The 14,787-nt window shown below is 36.6% G+C and overlaps 1 protein-coding gene across 1 annotated transcript; it reads right to left on the reverse strand.

The window, feature by feature from the left end:
- Window positions 1-7,680: 7,680 nt before the first annotated feature.
- LOC122680821 (olfactory receptor 9K2) lies at window positions 7,681-8,667 on the reverse strand. Its single transcript, XM_043882539.1, has one exon. The coding sequence runs from the start codon at window positions 8,635-8,637 to the stop codon at window positions 7,681-7,683; it is 957 nt and encodes a 318-aa protein (XP_043738474.1). The 5' UTR covers window positions 8,638-8,667.
- Between the last annotated feature and the right edge of the window lie 6,120 nt (window positions 8,668-14,787).

Raw genomic sequence — 14,787 nt, forward strand, 5'->3', positions numbered from 1 at the left:
CCTACTACTCAGTCAGACTTATGGTGAGGTAACATTATATATATATATATAATATATAATTTATTAATATAAATTAATGTGTGTATAGAGATTGTATCTTAGAAGAATTATGTAATGTGTTTAATTTCACATTGCCAGTAACAATGAAGAAGGAAATGGCAACCCACTCCAGTACTCTTGCCTGGAAAATCCCATGGACTGAGGAGCCTGGTAGGCTATAGTCCATGGGATCGCAAAGTCGGTAACAACAAAGGCCAGGGCTGGACCCTGAACTTTCTGATCCTACAGCCCATAGAGGTAAACATTATGTGGCAATGGCTCAGAGAAAGTTTTGTCCTCTATAAGTTTTCACATTGTGAAGATATTTGTTAACTAACAAATATTAATTTTATTCTTATGTCATTAACATTTGCTTTCTTGATATATCATAAACTTTGTTAAAATATTGAGTGAGCTTTTCTTTGGTAATTTTATTCATTGCAATAATTTTTGCTTTATTGTATTGTATATGCCATTAAGTTACATATTTTATTAATATAGATGCATTTCTTGCATATATAGATGCATATTTATAATCTCATTAGACTGAAATCTACTTTATTTAATACTGATATGGCACTTGATTTATTTAACAGTTTTATCTGGTATGGGAAGAACTAAAGAGCCTCTTGATGAGGGTGAAAGAGGAGAGTCAAAGAGCTGACTTAAAACTAAATATTAAAAAACTAAGATCATGGTATCTGGCCCCATTACCTCATGACAAATAGAGGGAGAAAAGGTGGAAGTAGTGACAGATTTCCTCTTCTTGGGCTTTAAAACCACTATGGATGGTGACTGCAGCCATTAAATCAGAAGATGTTTGCTTCTTGACAGGAAAGCTATGACAAACCTAGACAGTGTGTTGAAAAGCACAGACATTACTCTGCCGACAAAGGTCTGTGTAGTCAAGGCTGTGGTCTTCCCAGTGGTCACGTATGGTTGTAAGGGTGGGACCATAAAGAAGGCAGAGCACTGAAGAATTGATGCCTTGGAACTGTGGTGCTGGAGAAGATTCCAGAGAGTCCCTTGGACAGCAAGGAGATCAAATCCGTCAATCTTAAGGGAAATCAACTCTGAAAACTAATTGGAAGGACTGATGCTGAAGCTGAAACTCCAGTATTTTGGTCATCTGATGCAAACAGCTGACTCATTAGAAAAGTTCCTGAGTCTGGGAAAGATTGAGGGCAGAAGGAGAAGAGGGTGTCAGGATGAGATGGCTGGATGGCATCACTGATGCAATGTACATGAACTTAGGCAAGCTTTGGTAGATGGGGAGCGACAAGGTGGCCTGGTGTGCTGCAGTCCATGGGGTTGCAAAGAGTCAGACATGACTGGGCAACTGAACAATAAAAAAATCTGGTATGTATTATTAAAATGTTAATTTAAAAAATTTTATATAACTTTTTACAGCTGTGACTTCTAAAAACTCATGAATGGAGAGTCAAATATATGCAAATCAGGAAGGATAATTACCATACATTAAAATATGAATGTAAGAGGAAATATTTTGCTAAAAATATAGTAAGCGTTTGATGGAACTACTTGTTATGATTGAATGTACTCAATCATAGGATATTTCTCAACTTCAGAAGATAACAACAAATCATATCCAAATAGGTTTAGCCAATGTATATTCCCACATCAGCATATGAAATGCCACATTGATTCTCATCCTTTCACATCTCATTCTTGACGAAAAGGTATTTCAACAAAATGAGAAGTTGCAAGAAGGTCTCTGAGACTCCTCTTTTTCTTCCTGGAAGCAGGAGATAAACCCTCATGACAGACCTTGTTACAGTAATCCTTAACTTCCTTTATCCTCCCCACAGTTTCCTACTTCTCCGCAACTGACTCTTTTGTTCAGCTTAGTGTAAAGCACTCAGGTTTTGTCACTTGGGTCTTCATGCTTTTATAAGTGCTCCTGTGTCACGTTAAATATACTAAATAAATTTGTACGCTTTTCTCTTATTTTTCTGTCTGATGTATATATACTTACCAGGCCCAGCCAAGACCCAGAGGACAGAAGTAAAATTTTGCCTCTTATCAGGCCCAGCCAAGACCTTAGAGGACAGAAGTAAAATTTTGCCTCTTTTGCATTATCAGGGCTTCCCGGGTAGCTCAGCTGGTAAAGAATCTGGCTGCAGTGCAGGAGATCCTGGTTTGATTCCTGGGTTGGGAAGATCCCCTGGAGGAGGACATGGCAACCCACTCCAATATTCCTGCCTGGAGAATCCCCCATGGACAGAGGACTGTAGCCTGCCAGGCTCCTCTATCCATGGGGGAGCAAAAAGCCAGACACGACTGAGCAACTAACACACAACATGACATTATCAAGTGTTTTTTATAACTCTATTGAGATAGTGATTTCCTTCATGCTTTCTATGAGTGTGGTGAGCTACACTAGTCGATTTTCTGATATGAAACCAACTCTGCATTCCGGGGATATAATCAACTTTGTTATAATATTTTAAGCTCGTTTTATACTACAGAATCATTTTTCTAATGGTTTAAGATTCTACTTTAACATGAAAGAAATAATTCCAAAATATTTTTTCTCTAAAAGTAAATGTCTAATTATTGTGAAGTCGATATGATTCAGGCAAGGATGTGCAGAACTGCTCAGGATTCCTGGAGGGTTCTGGCTCAAAAAGCAAACACTTGATGCAGCTGCAGTTATCAAGTCTGACTAAATCAAAGACAAAGATTCTAGGTACTATGATAGGATGGAACTTTCAGGATAACAGTTAATAAATCAGAGTATTTTTGAGTTACTTGGTTTCCATCCCTATCATCCTGAGCAGGGGAGGCTGACTGGAAATAACTAGCAATGTGCAAAGTCCCCAACATCTTTCTGCCTCCTGAGATGAAGTTGTTTCTAGCATTGTCAGTCCTGTTCATCCTCCCTTCCCTCATCAGAATCCTCCCTTCCCTCATCAAAATCCTCCCTTCCCTCATCAAAAATGAGTCCTGTAAGATGTCATTCGCTGTTCCAAAAATATATGAATGTAAATGGAAAATAGTTTCCAATAATTATATCTGAATTTGTCTAATCTTGAGATATATTTTCATGCATCTTCCTTATTCAGTTGTATTTAGAATTGTGTATATATTCAGGGGGCTTTCCTGGTGGCTTAGCAGTAAAGACTTTGCCTGCAATGCAGGAGTCCCAGGAGACACAGGTTTGATCCCTGGATCAGGAATATTCCCTGGAGGAGGACATGGCAACCCGCTCCAGTATTCTTGCCTGGAGAATCCCGTGACAGAGAAGCCTGGCAAGCTACAGTCCATAGCGTCAAAAGAGTCGGACACGACTGAGCGACGACACACACATGATGGTTCCATGAGAGCAGAACCTATCTGTAGACCAACTAGGAGGTTATTAAAAGTAACCCAGGAGGAAACGGTAAGAAAGGCACTTCAGGGGTTGGAACAACCCTCAAACACTGTCCTTAGGAGTCATGGCGCTGCCACAGCCAGACAGGCAAGCTCCCTGCCCCCTGCGCCCACTCCCACACTATAGTTTCAGAGACCCACCACAGATGGCTATAACACACAGTCCACACAGGTGACACCCTGTGTCTCTTTTGGCCTGGGGGGATGGCATTTCTAGACCCCACACGTCATCTCCTGTGCAAGGCAATGCTGTTAAGACCAGGGGAGGTAGATGCTTCACCGATGCATAGAAACAAACACAGAGAGACAAGAAAACAAGGAAATAGAATATGTTCCAAATTAAAGAACAAGCTAACACCTCAGAAACAAGACCTTAATGAACAGAAAGAAGTAATCTATCTGATAAAGATTTCACATAACAGTCATAAATATACTAACAGAACTCAGGAAAAGATAACCTTCTAGTTGGTCTACAAGTAGGTTTTGCTCTCATGGAACCATCAGTCTGCTTTAATTGCTTATCATCATGTATTTATTAAGCTTTGGAGTTCACTTTAGTTTATTTCCCACACATTTTTTCCACATAGAGTCAGTTCACTTGAAGAGATCTGTGGAGCCCTCTGTTACCATGGTACACCTTTCATTCTAGGTTAAACCTGTGTTCAGCTGTTCTGGAACAGGAGCAGGAGTTGGCCCAGTTTGCTCAGAATTATACTCTTGCTTGAGGAGCAGGATTCTGAGAGGTCAGTAGCCTATAGCGTTCTGAGCACAGAATTCTGTCCTTTGAGAGAACTGGAGCTGCTACGATTGGAGCCCAGTACTCCTGGCCTGGCATGCTCTGGGCAGAGCTTTTGCCCTATGAATGGGGGCTGGGCAGATGTAACCAGACATTTTAGCTACTCTTGCTTTGAATAGATCTTCTTCAGTGTGGAGCTGGAGGGGACATGTTTGCAGCAACGACGATCAGGAGGACACGGTAGCCTTTGACTGGGGCCCAGGGGCAGAGGGATCTCGGTGTCCCTGTCTGCACTTGGCTGACTGCACTCTCAGCTCTGCTGGGATGAGAGAGGGCAGGGAGCGTGAGGGCCTGGCTCAAATGTCATAGAGTCTTGCTATTCTTCCTGAGATCTAGGTTTTGCTGTGTCAATATTTTTGGTTTGCTGTTTCCTTATTTCAGGATATTTCCCTGGTAGGCCCTTCAAGTTGAACATATATTTATTATAAGATCTCAGGATCTTAAGCCCAAAATTTTTCAAGGATAAAGAAAAAAAATCTAGGCAAATATATATCAAAACCTATACCAGCTTTATTTATAATATCTAAAAACTGAACTCACATCAACTGCCCATTTACTTAGCATATAAACAAATTTTCATATATGTATACAATATAAAATGGAATACTACCCAGTGACAGAAAGAATAAGTTACTTATACATGACAAAATAAATAAATTTCAAAATCATTCTACTCGGTGAAGAAGCCTGAGAGAAAAGAGCACATGGTGTATGATTCTAGTATATATCATTCAGATCATTGGTTATCTGGAGATGGGTTTAGAGGGAAGAGTGAACTCAAGGGAGGCATAATCATCTTTTGGAAAAGATGGTACTATTCTCTATTTTGATGTGGTATTTTCGTCGATGCCAAAACTCATGGAATTGTGCACTTTGAATGCATAATGTTTATTTCACACCAATTATTTCTCAATAAAGTGCTTTAAAAAAATAATGATTAGATTTTTTTTTAGACCCAAGTATTTTCTTTGTAAAGCAAAGACTCAGAAATACTTTGTTTTTAAAAGAAGTTTTTATTTTCACCTGTAAAATAGAAAGTTATGCACAAAATTTAAAATTTATTATTGTTTGTAATAATTATATATTTATTATTTATGACAATAAACAATATCTTTTATTATTATTAATTCACAATTTATTTAGATAACTCATATAAAATCTGAATATTAAAAGTAGGTTGAAACTTTTGAATATAATTGCTGTTAGTGAAGCAGCAGATGAGTGAAAATTCAATACTATTAGCATTATTATTTAAATTAAGAACATCCTACTAGTTATGACACTGCAATCAGCTATAATTATAAATGTAATGGGACGTCACAAGATGATTTTATAGAAGTAAGAATGTTTAGACAAGTGTAGCCTTTAAGTTACTTAGGCATATATTAAATAGCATTCTTTCGAGTGTAAAATAAAAAATCTTTCCTGCAAGACTTTGAATCCTATGATGGAACAAACCTTCAATGAAAGAAATTCCTGATTCTTTTCAGTTCCTGCTCATCTAAATCCCAGGCACAGGGTCTTTGCCCATTAGACATTAGTAATCTTATGTTAAACTGAGAAACAAGAGTTACTGCAAAGTCAAGACAGTTGACCTTGGAACACATAGGCAAAAGCAGAATTTGAAAGCTCAGTCTGAGTTCTGAGATTATTTTCTTAACTCTTAATGATTAAATATTATTAATTGTATTTTCTTCCTTATTTTATGAGGTAGCATTTTCCCAGTGAGAGATTCTTAAACATTGGAATAATTATTCACTTCCACCCAGATCTCATTTTGTTAACCATCCCAATATTTAGCTTAGTTTATCCATGGTTTCAAAGATATTCCCTCTCTTCACTGTCTCATGTAAGATTGTGATCATTAAAACAATAAGAACAGCATGTATACTATCTATGGTGAAACAGATCACCAGCCCAGGTGGGATGCATGAGACAAGTGCTCGGGCCTGGTGTACTGGGAAGACCCAGAGGAATCGGGTGGAGAGGGAGGTGGGAGGGGGAATCGGGATGGGGAATACCTGTAAATCTATAGCTGATTCATATCAATGTATGACAAAACCCACTGAAATGTTGTGAAGTAATTAGCCTCCAACTAAAAAAAAAAAAAAAATAATCCAGCATGGCAAAGAAAATAAAAAAAAAAAACAACAATCATAACTTCTCATTTGGATAATCAGAGGCTTTCTGTGATTATCTTCTTCCATGAATATTTATCCAAAGTTAAAATGCAATTTTTCTAAAATACCAATTTGAACACAGTATATCCCTTTAAAAATCCACGGTGCTTCCCTGCTGGCCACAGAATAAAAGAAATCTTCCTTGTCTTGTTATATAGGTCTGTATGAGTTCCATGAATTTCCTTTTAAGTTTCTCTCACTCCCTCTCTTGTGCATTAAAATCAAGGACTAAATTTCAGGAAGTTTTGAAAATTTCCTTGATCATTTAGATCACTCATCTTTAAAGACTGCCCTCTATATGTATTTCTACATTTGCTTTTATTTACTGGGTTTAACAAAGGGCTTCCCTAGTAGCTCAGATGGTAAAGCTTCCGCTTGCAATGCAGGAGACCTGGGTTCGATCCCTGGGTAAGGAAGATCCCCCGGAGAAGGAAATAGCAATCAACTCCAGTATTCTTGCCTGGAGAATTCCACAGACAGAGGAGCCTGGTAGGCTGCAGTCCATGGGGTCACAAAGAGTCGGACATGACTGAGTGACTTCACTTTCACTTTCACTTCACTTTAACATATGGCATGTTAGCTCTGTAGTCAGTTACTTTCCCCTCAATTACTGTGACCTCAAGTAGAGAAATTATTTATACCTAGGAATTTTTATAGGGCAAAGAGTACATCAAAATTCAATAAATATTAAATTGATATAAGAATTCTCACTAAGGCACATATAACAAAATAGTAAATTTACTCATGTTGATTATAATTTTCTTGTAAAAAGGAAGGATATCCAAAAATAATTTATCAGTTTAGTAACTATTCAAATGATGGGGAGATATAATTATTCAAGTCAGAGAAACCATGAAATAAATGGGTCATTCATTTAGCCTCTGGGTAATTAAGAGTTACTTACATGTCACCCTTCAGACTGTGAACTGCAGAGTGATTCTCTCACTAAGACTTCACAAAGATTTCTTCAGTAAATATGATATTTTCATTTACTTATTACATTAGATTTTGCTACCTCTAGCAAGTACATTTGTATCCACATAACACATGTTAACTAACACAAGCAAGATGAAGATGAAACACAGAGAAGGTCACTCCATTCTTGAATCAAAATAGGCAAACAATAGTCCAAACATACTTTTCAGCTGTAAGTACATGGAATTCTAATAAATGAAAACTTTATGATTAAATATTTCTAAGATCAGTGGGTACATTTTTTAGTCAGTTTCTTCCCCAAGTTGTTATAGTTGTTATGATTCCCAGGACTTTTGGTTACATCACTGTAAAAACAGAATTAAAGTATCTTTTCTCTAGGAACTTCCTCAGAGCTTCTTTGACATCTTTGTTTCTCAGAGAGTAAATCAAAGGATTCATCATGGGAGTGAGTAGGGTGTAACACAAGGAGGCCACTTTACTCAGCTCAGGAAATCTGTCAGGAGTGAGATACATAAAAAAGACAGCACCATAGAGGACACTCACAACTCCCAGGTGGGAGCTGCAAGTGGAGAAGGCTTTCTTTCGCCCCTCAGTGGAGTGTATTTTTAGAACTGTTGACACAATATACATGTAGGACACAATAATGACAATTATGGTAGGCAAAATGATAACGCTGCATAAGAAAAAAGAAACCAGCTTATGAATATAGAGATGAGAACAAGAAATCTTCTGAAGTGGACGGTCATCACAGTAAAAATGGTCAATGGTCCGAGAAGCACAAAAGGATAAAGTAAATGTCATGCTAGTTTGAAGAACTGAGCTGATGCAACCACAAAAATAGGAACCAGCCACCAACTGAACACAGAGACGTGTTGACATCTGGACCGTGTAGAGGAGTGGGTTGCAGATGGCAGTGAAGCGGTCATACGCCATGGCTGCCAGGAGAAATCCCTCAGTCACAATGAAGAGGGCAAAGAGAAAGAACTGAGTCACACAGCCTGCAAAGGAGATGGACTTGCTCTCAGACCAGAAGTTGATCATAGCCTTGGGTGCAATAACAGAAGAATAGAAGAGATCAATGAAGGACAGGTTGCCTAGGAAGAAATACATTGGTGTGTTCAGCCGAGGATCAGTCATAATAATGACCATCATGCCAACATTTCCTATAAGGATCATGGTGTAGATAAGCAGAAATAGCAGAAAGAGAAGAATGTGAAGTTCTGGGCGCACCCTGAAGCCGACAAGAATGAAGTCAGTCATTTCTGAGTGGTTGCTTGTTCCCCTGTCAACCATGGCAGAAACCTGCTGAGAGGCAGAAGGCGAAAGAAATGAAATTGCGACTTTGAATCATCAATTCATCAATACTCTCTTAAATGTAGATATACATTATTTACTTCTTCATGAGAAAAGGTATACAAAACAATTTTAACATCAAGAAGATGCAAGAATTTGGATTTACATATTACTGAACTTCAGGAATTGTTATTCTATTAAGCAATGAAAGAAGCTATTTGGTTAATTTATTTAAATCATACATTGGCAAGGATTTCCGCAAGAAATTAGTGTATTTTATTGTCTAAGATTACTCACATTCTGAGTTTTTACTTGTATTATATTTATTGTTAAAAATTATCTTATCCAAATTAGGAGTATTACATTTTATCTAAAATAGGCATATTGCATGTAATCTCTATGGTAGTGTTTATAGCCATCATGATAACTAAATCAGTATTTGTGTCATTACATGACAGTATTCAAAATATTTGAGATATTTTTATTTTATTTTACCTCAATATATTTAGTTTCCATTGTTATTGGAGCCATCTTTGAAAACAATGTAAGTGGACAATATTCGTATGTTAAGTAAAATAAAAAATCACTGAGTAGATAAAGTTCTCTAACTCTACTTCTAAACATATGTTCCTTTTCTCATATCAAAGTCATTCCCCAAAATACATGAATTTTAATTGCTTCATTACAAATGTTGAACTTCCATTAATAGTCATTTAATTTTTAAAAATGTCGTAATTACTTGGCCCTCTTTTTAAAAGCAAAGAGGGAAGCTGGTGACCGTTCCAACCCTTATACCGCAATGAACAACTTTTTACCGAGGCTGCATCAATTCCAGAGATCTCACCCTTTAGACAGAGAAAGTAAACTTCAGTGATATACATAAGGAAAATCCCATTCCTGAATTCTAGTATACCTGATATGTCTTAAAGTAAGGATAACTGGATAACGATGGATATTTAAAGATCATAGCAACCTTGTGTCACCCAGAACTTATGATCATGAGCTAGTGAATCAAAAGCGGTGTTTTTAATGGCCTCGGTTATTTTTAAATCTCTGATACCTCTTTCAAGGGTATTTTAGCATCTAGCTTTTGCTTATCCTCTGTGATGGATTCTACTGGGAGTCGAGTAAGCCTGAAATCAATTATGGAGACCTAATTGTAGACTCCAGGGCTGTTGTCCATGAGGACTGAAATAACCTCAGGTACAAACAGTTTAATAATAGTCCAAATACAAGGAACTTTTCCTTCTATAGTTGTGTATATCCTTTGGGAAATATTTCTGGACTTTATTTTCTTTACTGACAATGAAAAACTTTACGGTATTATCTCAACATATCGGTAAGCATAGAAAAGAGATTTAACAGTTTGCATATGAGGAAAGTTTAAGTAAATATTTTAAGTTATGTAGTAAATTATACTTATGATTTTAAAAAGAAGAAAATTCCACTTCAATTTGTAATTATGCTTCTTAATGTAGGTGTATTTCATGATATGACAAACACCCACTAAATCACAAATTCAAAGTGAGATAATGGTTGATAATTCTATGTATTCCTATATTTTAATATAAAACAGTTACAGAATATATTGGAAGATATGATAGTACTCAACACATTTTTTAAAAATCCTTTGTAAAAATAGTTTAAGATCAGGATCTACATTGGAAAATTCTCTCAAAACTATAGGGTGACTGAAAGACTACATTAAAGTCACAGTCATAATATGCTAGTTATCAAGCCTAATTTTTTAAGAATGCCATTTTTTCTAAATATGTTTGTAATTTAATTTTTTTTTAGAAAATAATTTTCTAAATTAAAAAAAAGCATTTTTAGATTTATCTGGGTTTTATGAGTGTATAGACAGCAAAATGATGTGGGACCAGGTCTTCTTTTTATTATAATACAGTATTAGTAAAAGTTTAACCAGTAGAGGAAGAGAAAGCAGTTTAGATATTTTAAAAAGGAAAATACTAATTAAGGTTAGTTAAAGCCTGTTGACAATCATATGTCTTTGTGAAAAATGGATATTCAGATCCTCTACTTGCTTTTAATCAGGTTGCTTTTTTGCTTCGTTTTTGTTTGTTTACTTTTGTTTTTGAAGTTGAGTTGTATGCGGTTTTTTTTTTTTTTCATATTTTGAATATTAACCTCTTATAAGATATATTGTTTGCAAGTATTTTCTCCTAGGTAGTTGGCTGCCTTTTCATTTTGTTCAAAGATCCCTTCACTCTACAAAAGCTTTTCGGTTGATGTAGTCCCATTTGCTTCTTTTTGTTTCTGCTTCCCTTGCCAGAAGAGACAGATCCTGCCTCCTCAAAATGTATACATTGCTGAGACTGATGTCAAAGAGTTTACTGCCTATGTTTTTTTCTAAGAGTTTTGTGGTTTCAGAGCTTACATTTACGTTTTTATCCATTTTGAGTTTACTTTCGTACATGGTGTAAGAAAGTACACCAGTTTGATTCTTTTGCATGTATCCGTCTAGGTTTCTCAACAACATATATTGAAGAGCCCGTCTTTCCCCATTGTGTATTCTTCCTCCTTTATTGTATGTTAATTGATATATAAACCTGGACTTATTTCTAGGCTCTCTATTCTGTTCCACTGATCTATGTGTATGTTTTTGTGCCAATACTGAGAGGGTAACAGGCAGGAAGGCCAGGGGTCTCATAATGGAGGAAAGAGGCTGTAAGTGCCAGACATTTTTATCTCTCTTAAGTGGCAGGAAAAAAAAAAACAAAACAGTGATATATTTTTCTTCTCTATACAAATTTAAAAGGAGGTTTCTCTTAAAATGCTGTGTTGCCATGACACCTGGTCTCACCTAAAGCTAACTACTCTCAAACCTTGAGTTAACCAATACATTTCTTTTTCTTATGGAAATGTTGTCTTAAGCTATGTTAATGAACCCCAGACTCTATCTTCAAGTTGGTTCCGCCAAAGGGCCTAACTTACTTACTCAGGTATTGTTCCCCTAATCTATGTAAACCGAACTATTTGTTGGTATTCTGCCCTTCTACAAGATTCAAGTCAATCGTTTTATGGCTAGGGATGAATTATCTGGTGCCATTCTAAATTTTATGACATTCCTTTTGTTTCATTAACAGACTGTGAGTGACTATATAACTTACAGCTAAAGACTAGGAGGGGGGTACTCTTTTGCCCCCTTCTGATGCCTATATCAGAAGCTTTCTCTATCGCCTTTATACTTTAATAAAACTTTATTACACAAAAGCTCTGAGCGATCCAGCCTCGTCTCTGGCCCTGGATTGAATTCGTCTCCTCCGGAGGCCAAGAATCCCGTCTTATCGTTCAGCAACAACCTTTCAATACCATACTGTTTTGATTACTTAACATTGTAGTATAATTGAAATAAAGGATCACAATACTTTCAGTTTTGCTCTTCTTTCACAAGAATGTTTTGGCTATTTGGGATCTTTTGTGCTTCCATACAAATTTTAGAATTACTTCTTGTAGTTCTGTCCAAATATGCCATTGGTATTTTAATAGAGATTGGATTGAATCTGTAGATTGCCTTGCATAGTATTGTTATTTTAATAATTTTAATTCTTCCAATCCATGAGCATAGTATATCTTTCCATTTGTTTGCATTGTCTTCAATTTCTTTCATCAGCATCTTCGAGTTCTCCAACTTCAGATCTTTTACCTCTTTAATGAGATTTAAGTGTAGTTACTTTATTTTTTGATGCAATTGTAAATTGAATTTTTATTACTTTCTCTTTCTGATAGTTCATTGTTAGTATATAGAAACACTATGCTACACAGATTTCTGTATATAATTTTTTTAATCCTGCAACTTTATTGATTTATATACTATTTCTAATAGATTTTTGATGGCATTTTTATGATTTTCTCTATATAGTATCATATTTTTTGTAAACATTGACAGTTTTCTTTCTTTCTGTCCAATTCAGATTCTTTTTCTTTTCTTTTGTTTTATCATCCTTGTCTAATTTCTAATTTTAGAGGAAGCATTTTCAGCTTTTCAACGTTAGGTATGAGGTTGGCTGGGGGCTTGTAATACACGACCTTTATTATGTTGAGATATAGTGCTTCTTAAAGGCAATGGCAACCCACTCCAGTACTCTTGCCTGGAAAAATCCATGGACGGAGAAGCCTGGTAGGCTGCAGTCTAGGGGGTCACGAAGAGTTGGACACGACTGAGCGACTTCACTTTCACTTTATAGTGCTTCTAGACCCTCACTGTTGATCATTTTAGTCATAAAGGATGTTAAATGTTATTAAAAGCTTTTGTGCATCTAGTGAGATGATCATATAGCTTTTATTTTTAATTAGCTAAGAGGTGATGACATTGACTGAATTGTTGGTACTGACACATACTTGCATGCTGGGGATAAATCCCACTTGAAGATGGTGTATGGTACTTTTAATATATTGTTCAAAATTTTTTTGTTAATATCTTGTTAAGGATTTTGCATCTGTGTTAAACATGATGCTGGCCTTTTCTTTGGTTGTGGTGTCATGTCTGGTTTTGTCATCAGGGTGATGTTGGCCTCATAGAATGAATTTGAAAGCTGTTCCTTCCTCTTCAATTTTTGTTTGTTTGTTTTTAATATAAATTTATTTTAATTGGAGGCTAATTACTTTACAATATTGTAGTGGTTTTGCCATACATTGACATGAGTCTGTTACAGTTGTATATGTGTTCCCCATCCTGAACCCCGCCCCCCTTCCCTCCCCATCCCATCCCTCTGGGTCATCCCAGTGCACCAGCCCCGCACACCCTGTCTCATGCATTGAACCTGGTCTGGAGATTCATTTCATATATGATAATATACATGTTTCAATGCCATTCTCCCAAATCATCCCACCCTCTCCCTCTCCCACAGAGTCCAAAAGACTGTTCTATACATCTGTGTCTCTTTTGCTGTCTCACATATAGGGTTATCGTTACTATCTTTCTAAATTCCATGTATATGCATTAGTATACTGTATTGGTGTTTTTCTTTCTGGCTTACTTCACTCTGTATAATAGGCTCCAGTTTCATCCACCTCATTAGAACTGATTCAAATGTATTCTTTTTAATGGTTGAGGAATATTCCATCGTGTATATGTACCACAGCTTTCTTACCCATTTGCTGATGGACATCTAGGTTGCTTCCATATCCAAGCTATTATAAACAGTGCTGTGATGAACATTGGGGTACATGTGTCTCTTTCAATTCTGGTTTCCTCAGTGTGTATGCCCAGGAGTGGGATTGCTGGGTCATAGGGCAGTTCTATTTCCAGTTTTTAAAGGAATCTCTACACTGTTAATCTTTGAAATAGTTTGAGGATAGGTGTTAACTCTCCTTGAAATGTTTGGTAGTATTCACCTGTGAAGCTGTTTGTTGGAATTCTGTTTGTTGGGAGGCTACTATTACTGATTAAATGTATTTACTGGCAATCAGTCTGTTCACATTTTCTATTTCTTCTTGATTCAGTCTTAGGAGATTATACATTTCTAGGAAGTTGTCTTTTGCTTTTAAGTTGTCCACTTTATTGGCATACAGTTTTCCTTAGTAATGTTTTATAAGTTGTGTTTCTGTGGTGTTGGTTGTAACCACTTTTATTTATGATTTTATAGATTTGGGTTCTCTCTCTTTTTTCTGTTGGGTCTAGCTAAAAACTTATCTTGTTGGGATCCTTTAATGGACCAGGACCTGGCAGTCTGGAGTTGATGATAAGAAAGTGAAAGAGAGAGCCAAAGGGAGGGAGAGAGAGAGAGAGAGAGAGAGAGAAAGAAAGACAGACAGAGGGACCCAAGCTCTGATGGAGCAAAGGTGTTTTAATGATTTTTCTGTGAGTATATATAGGCTGTAGTACAAGAAATTTCTTTTAATAATGATAAAGATCAGAAAACCAAACGTAGAGTAACCGTTACCAAGGGAACAAAGGATAATAATGGTCACAAGGTCAGGAGACAATCTATATCTCAAGAAAGGGGGGTGAGACTAAGCAGTTTTGTCGTAAAGAGAATGTTTTATTAAAGGAGACCCAAGCCCGTCTCACGCAATGACCTCAGTCCTGAGAGCCGCCTGCAGTTCTACTCGCTTCTGGCAGAAGCTGATAAGGAACAGAGGATTTATGAAAAACAGCATGTAGGAATCCTCCCATCAAACACTCCC

Source organism: Cervus elaphus, chromosome 22 (assembly GCF_910594005.1).
Source record: "Cervus elaphus chromosome 22, mCerEla1.1, whole genome shotgun sequence".
NCBI classification, from domain to species: domain Eukaryota; kingdom Metazoa; phylum Chordata; class Mammalia; order Artiodactyla; family Cervidae; genus Cervus; species Cervus elaphus.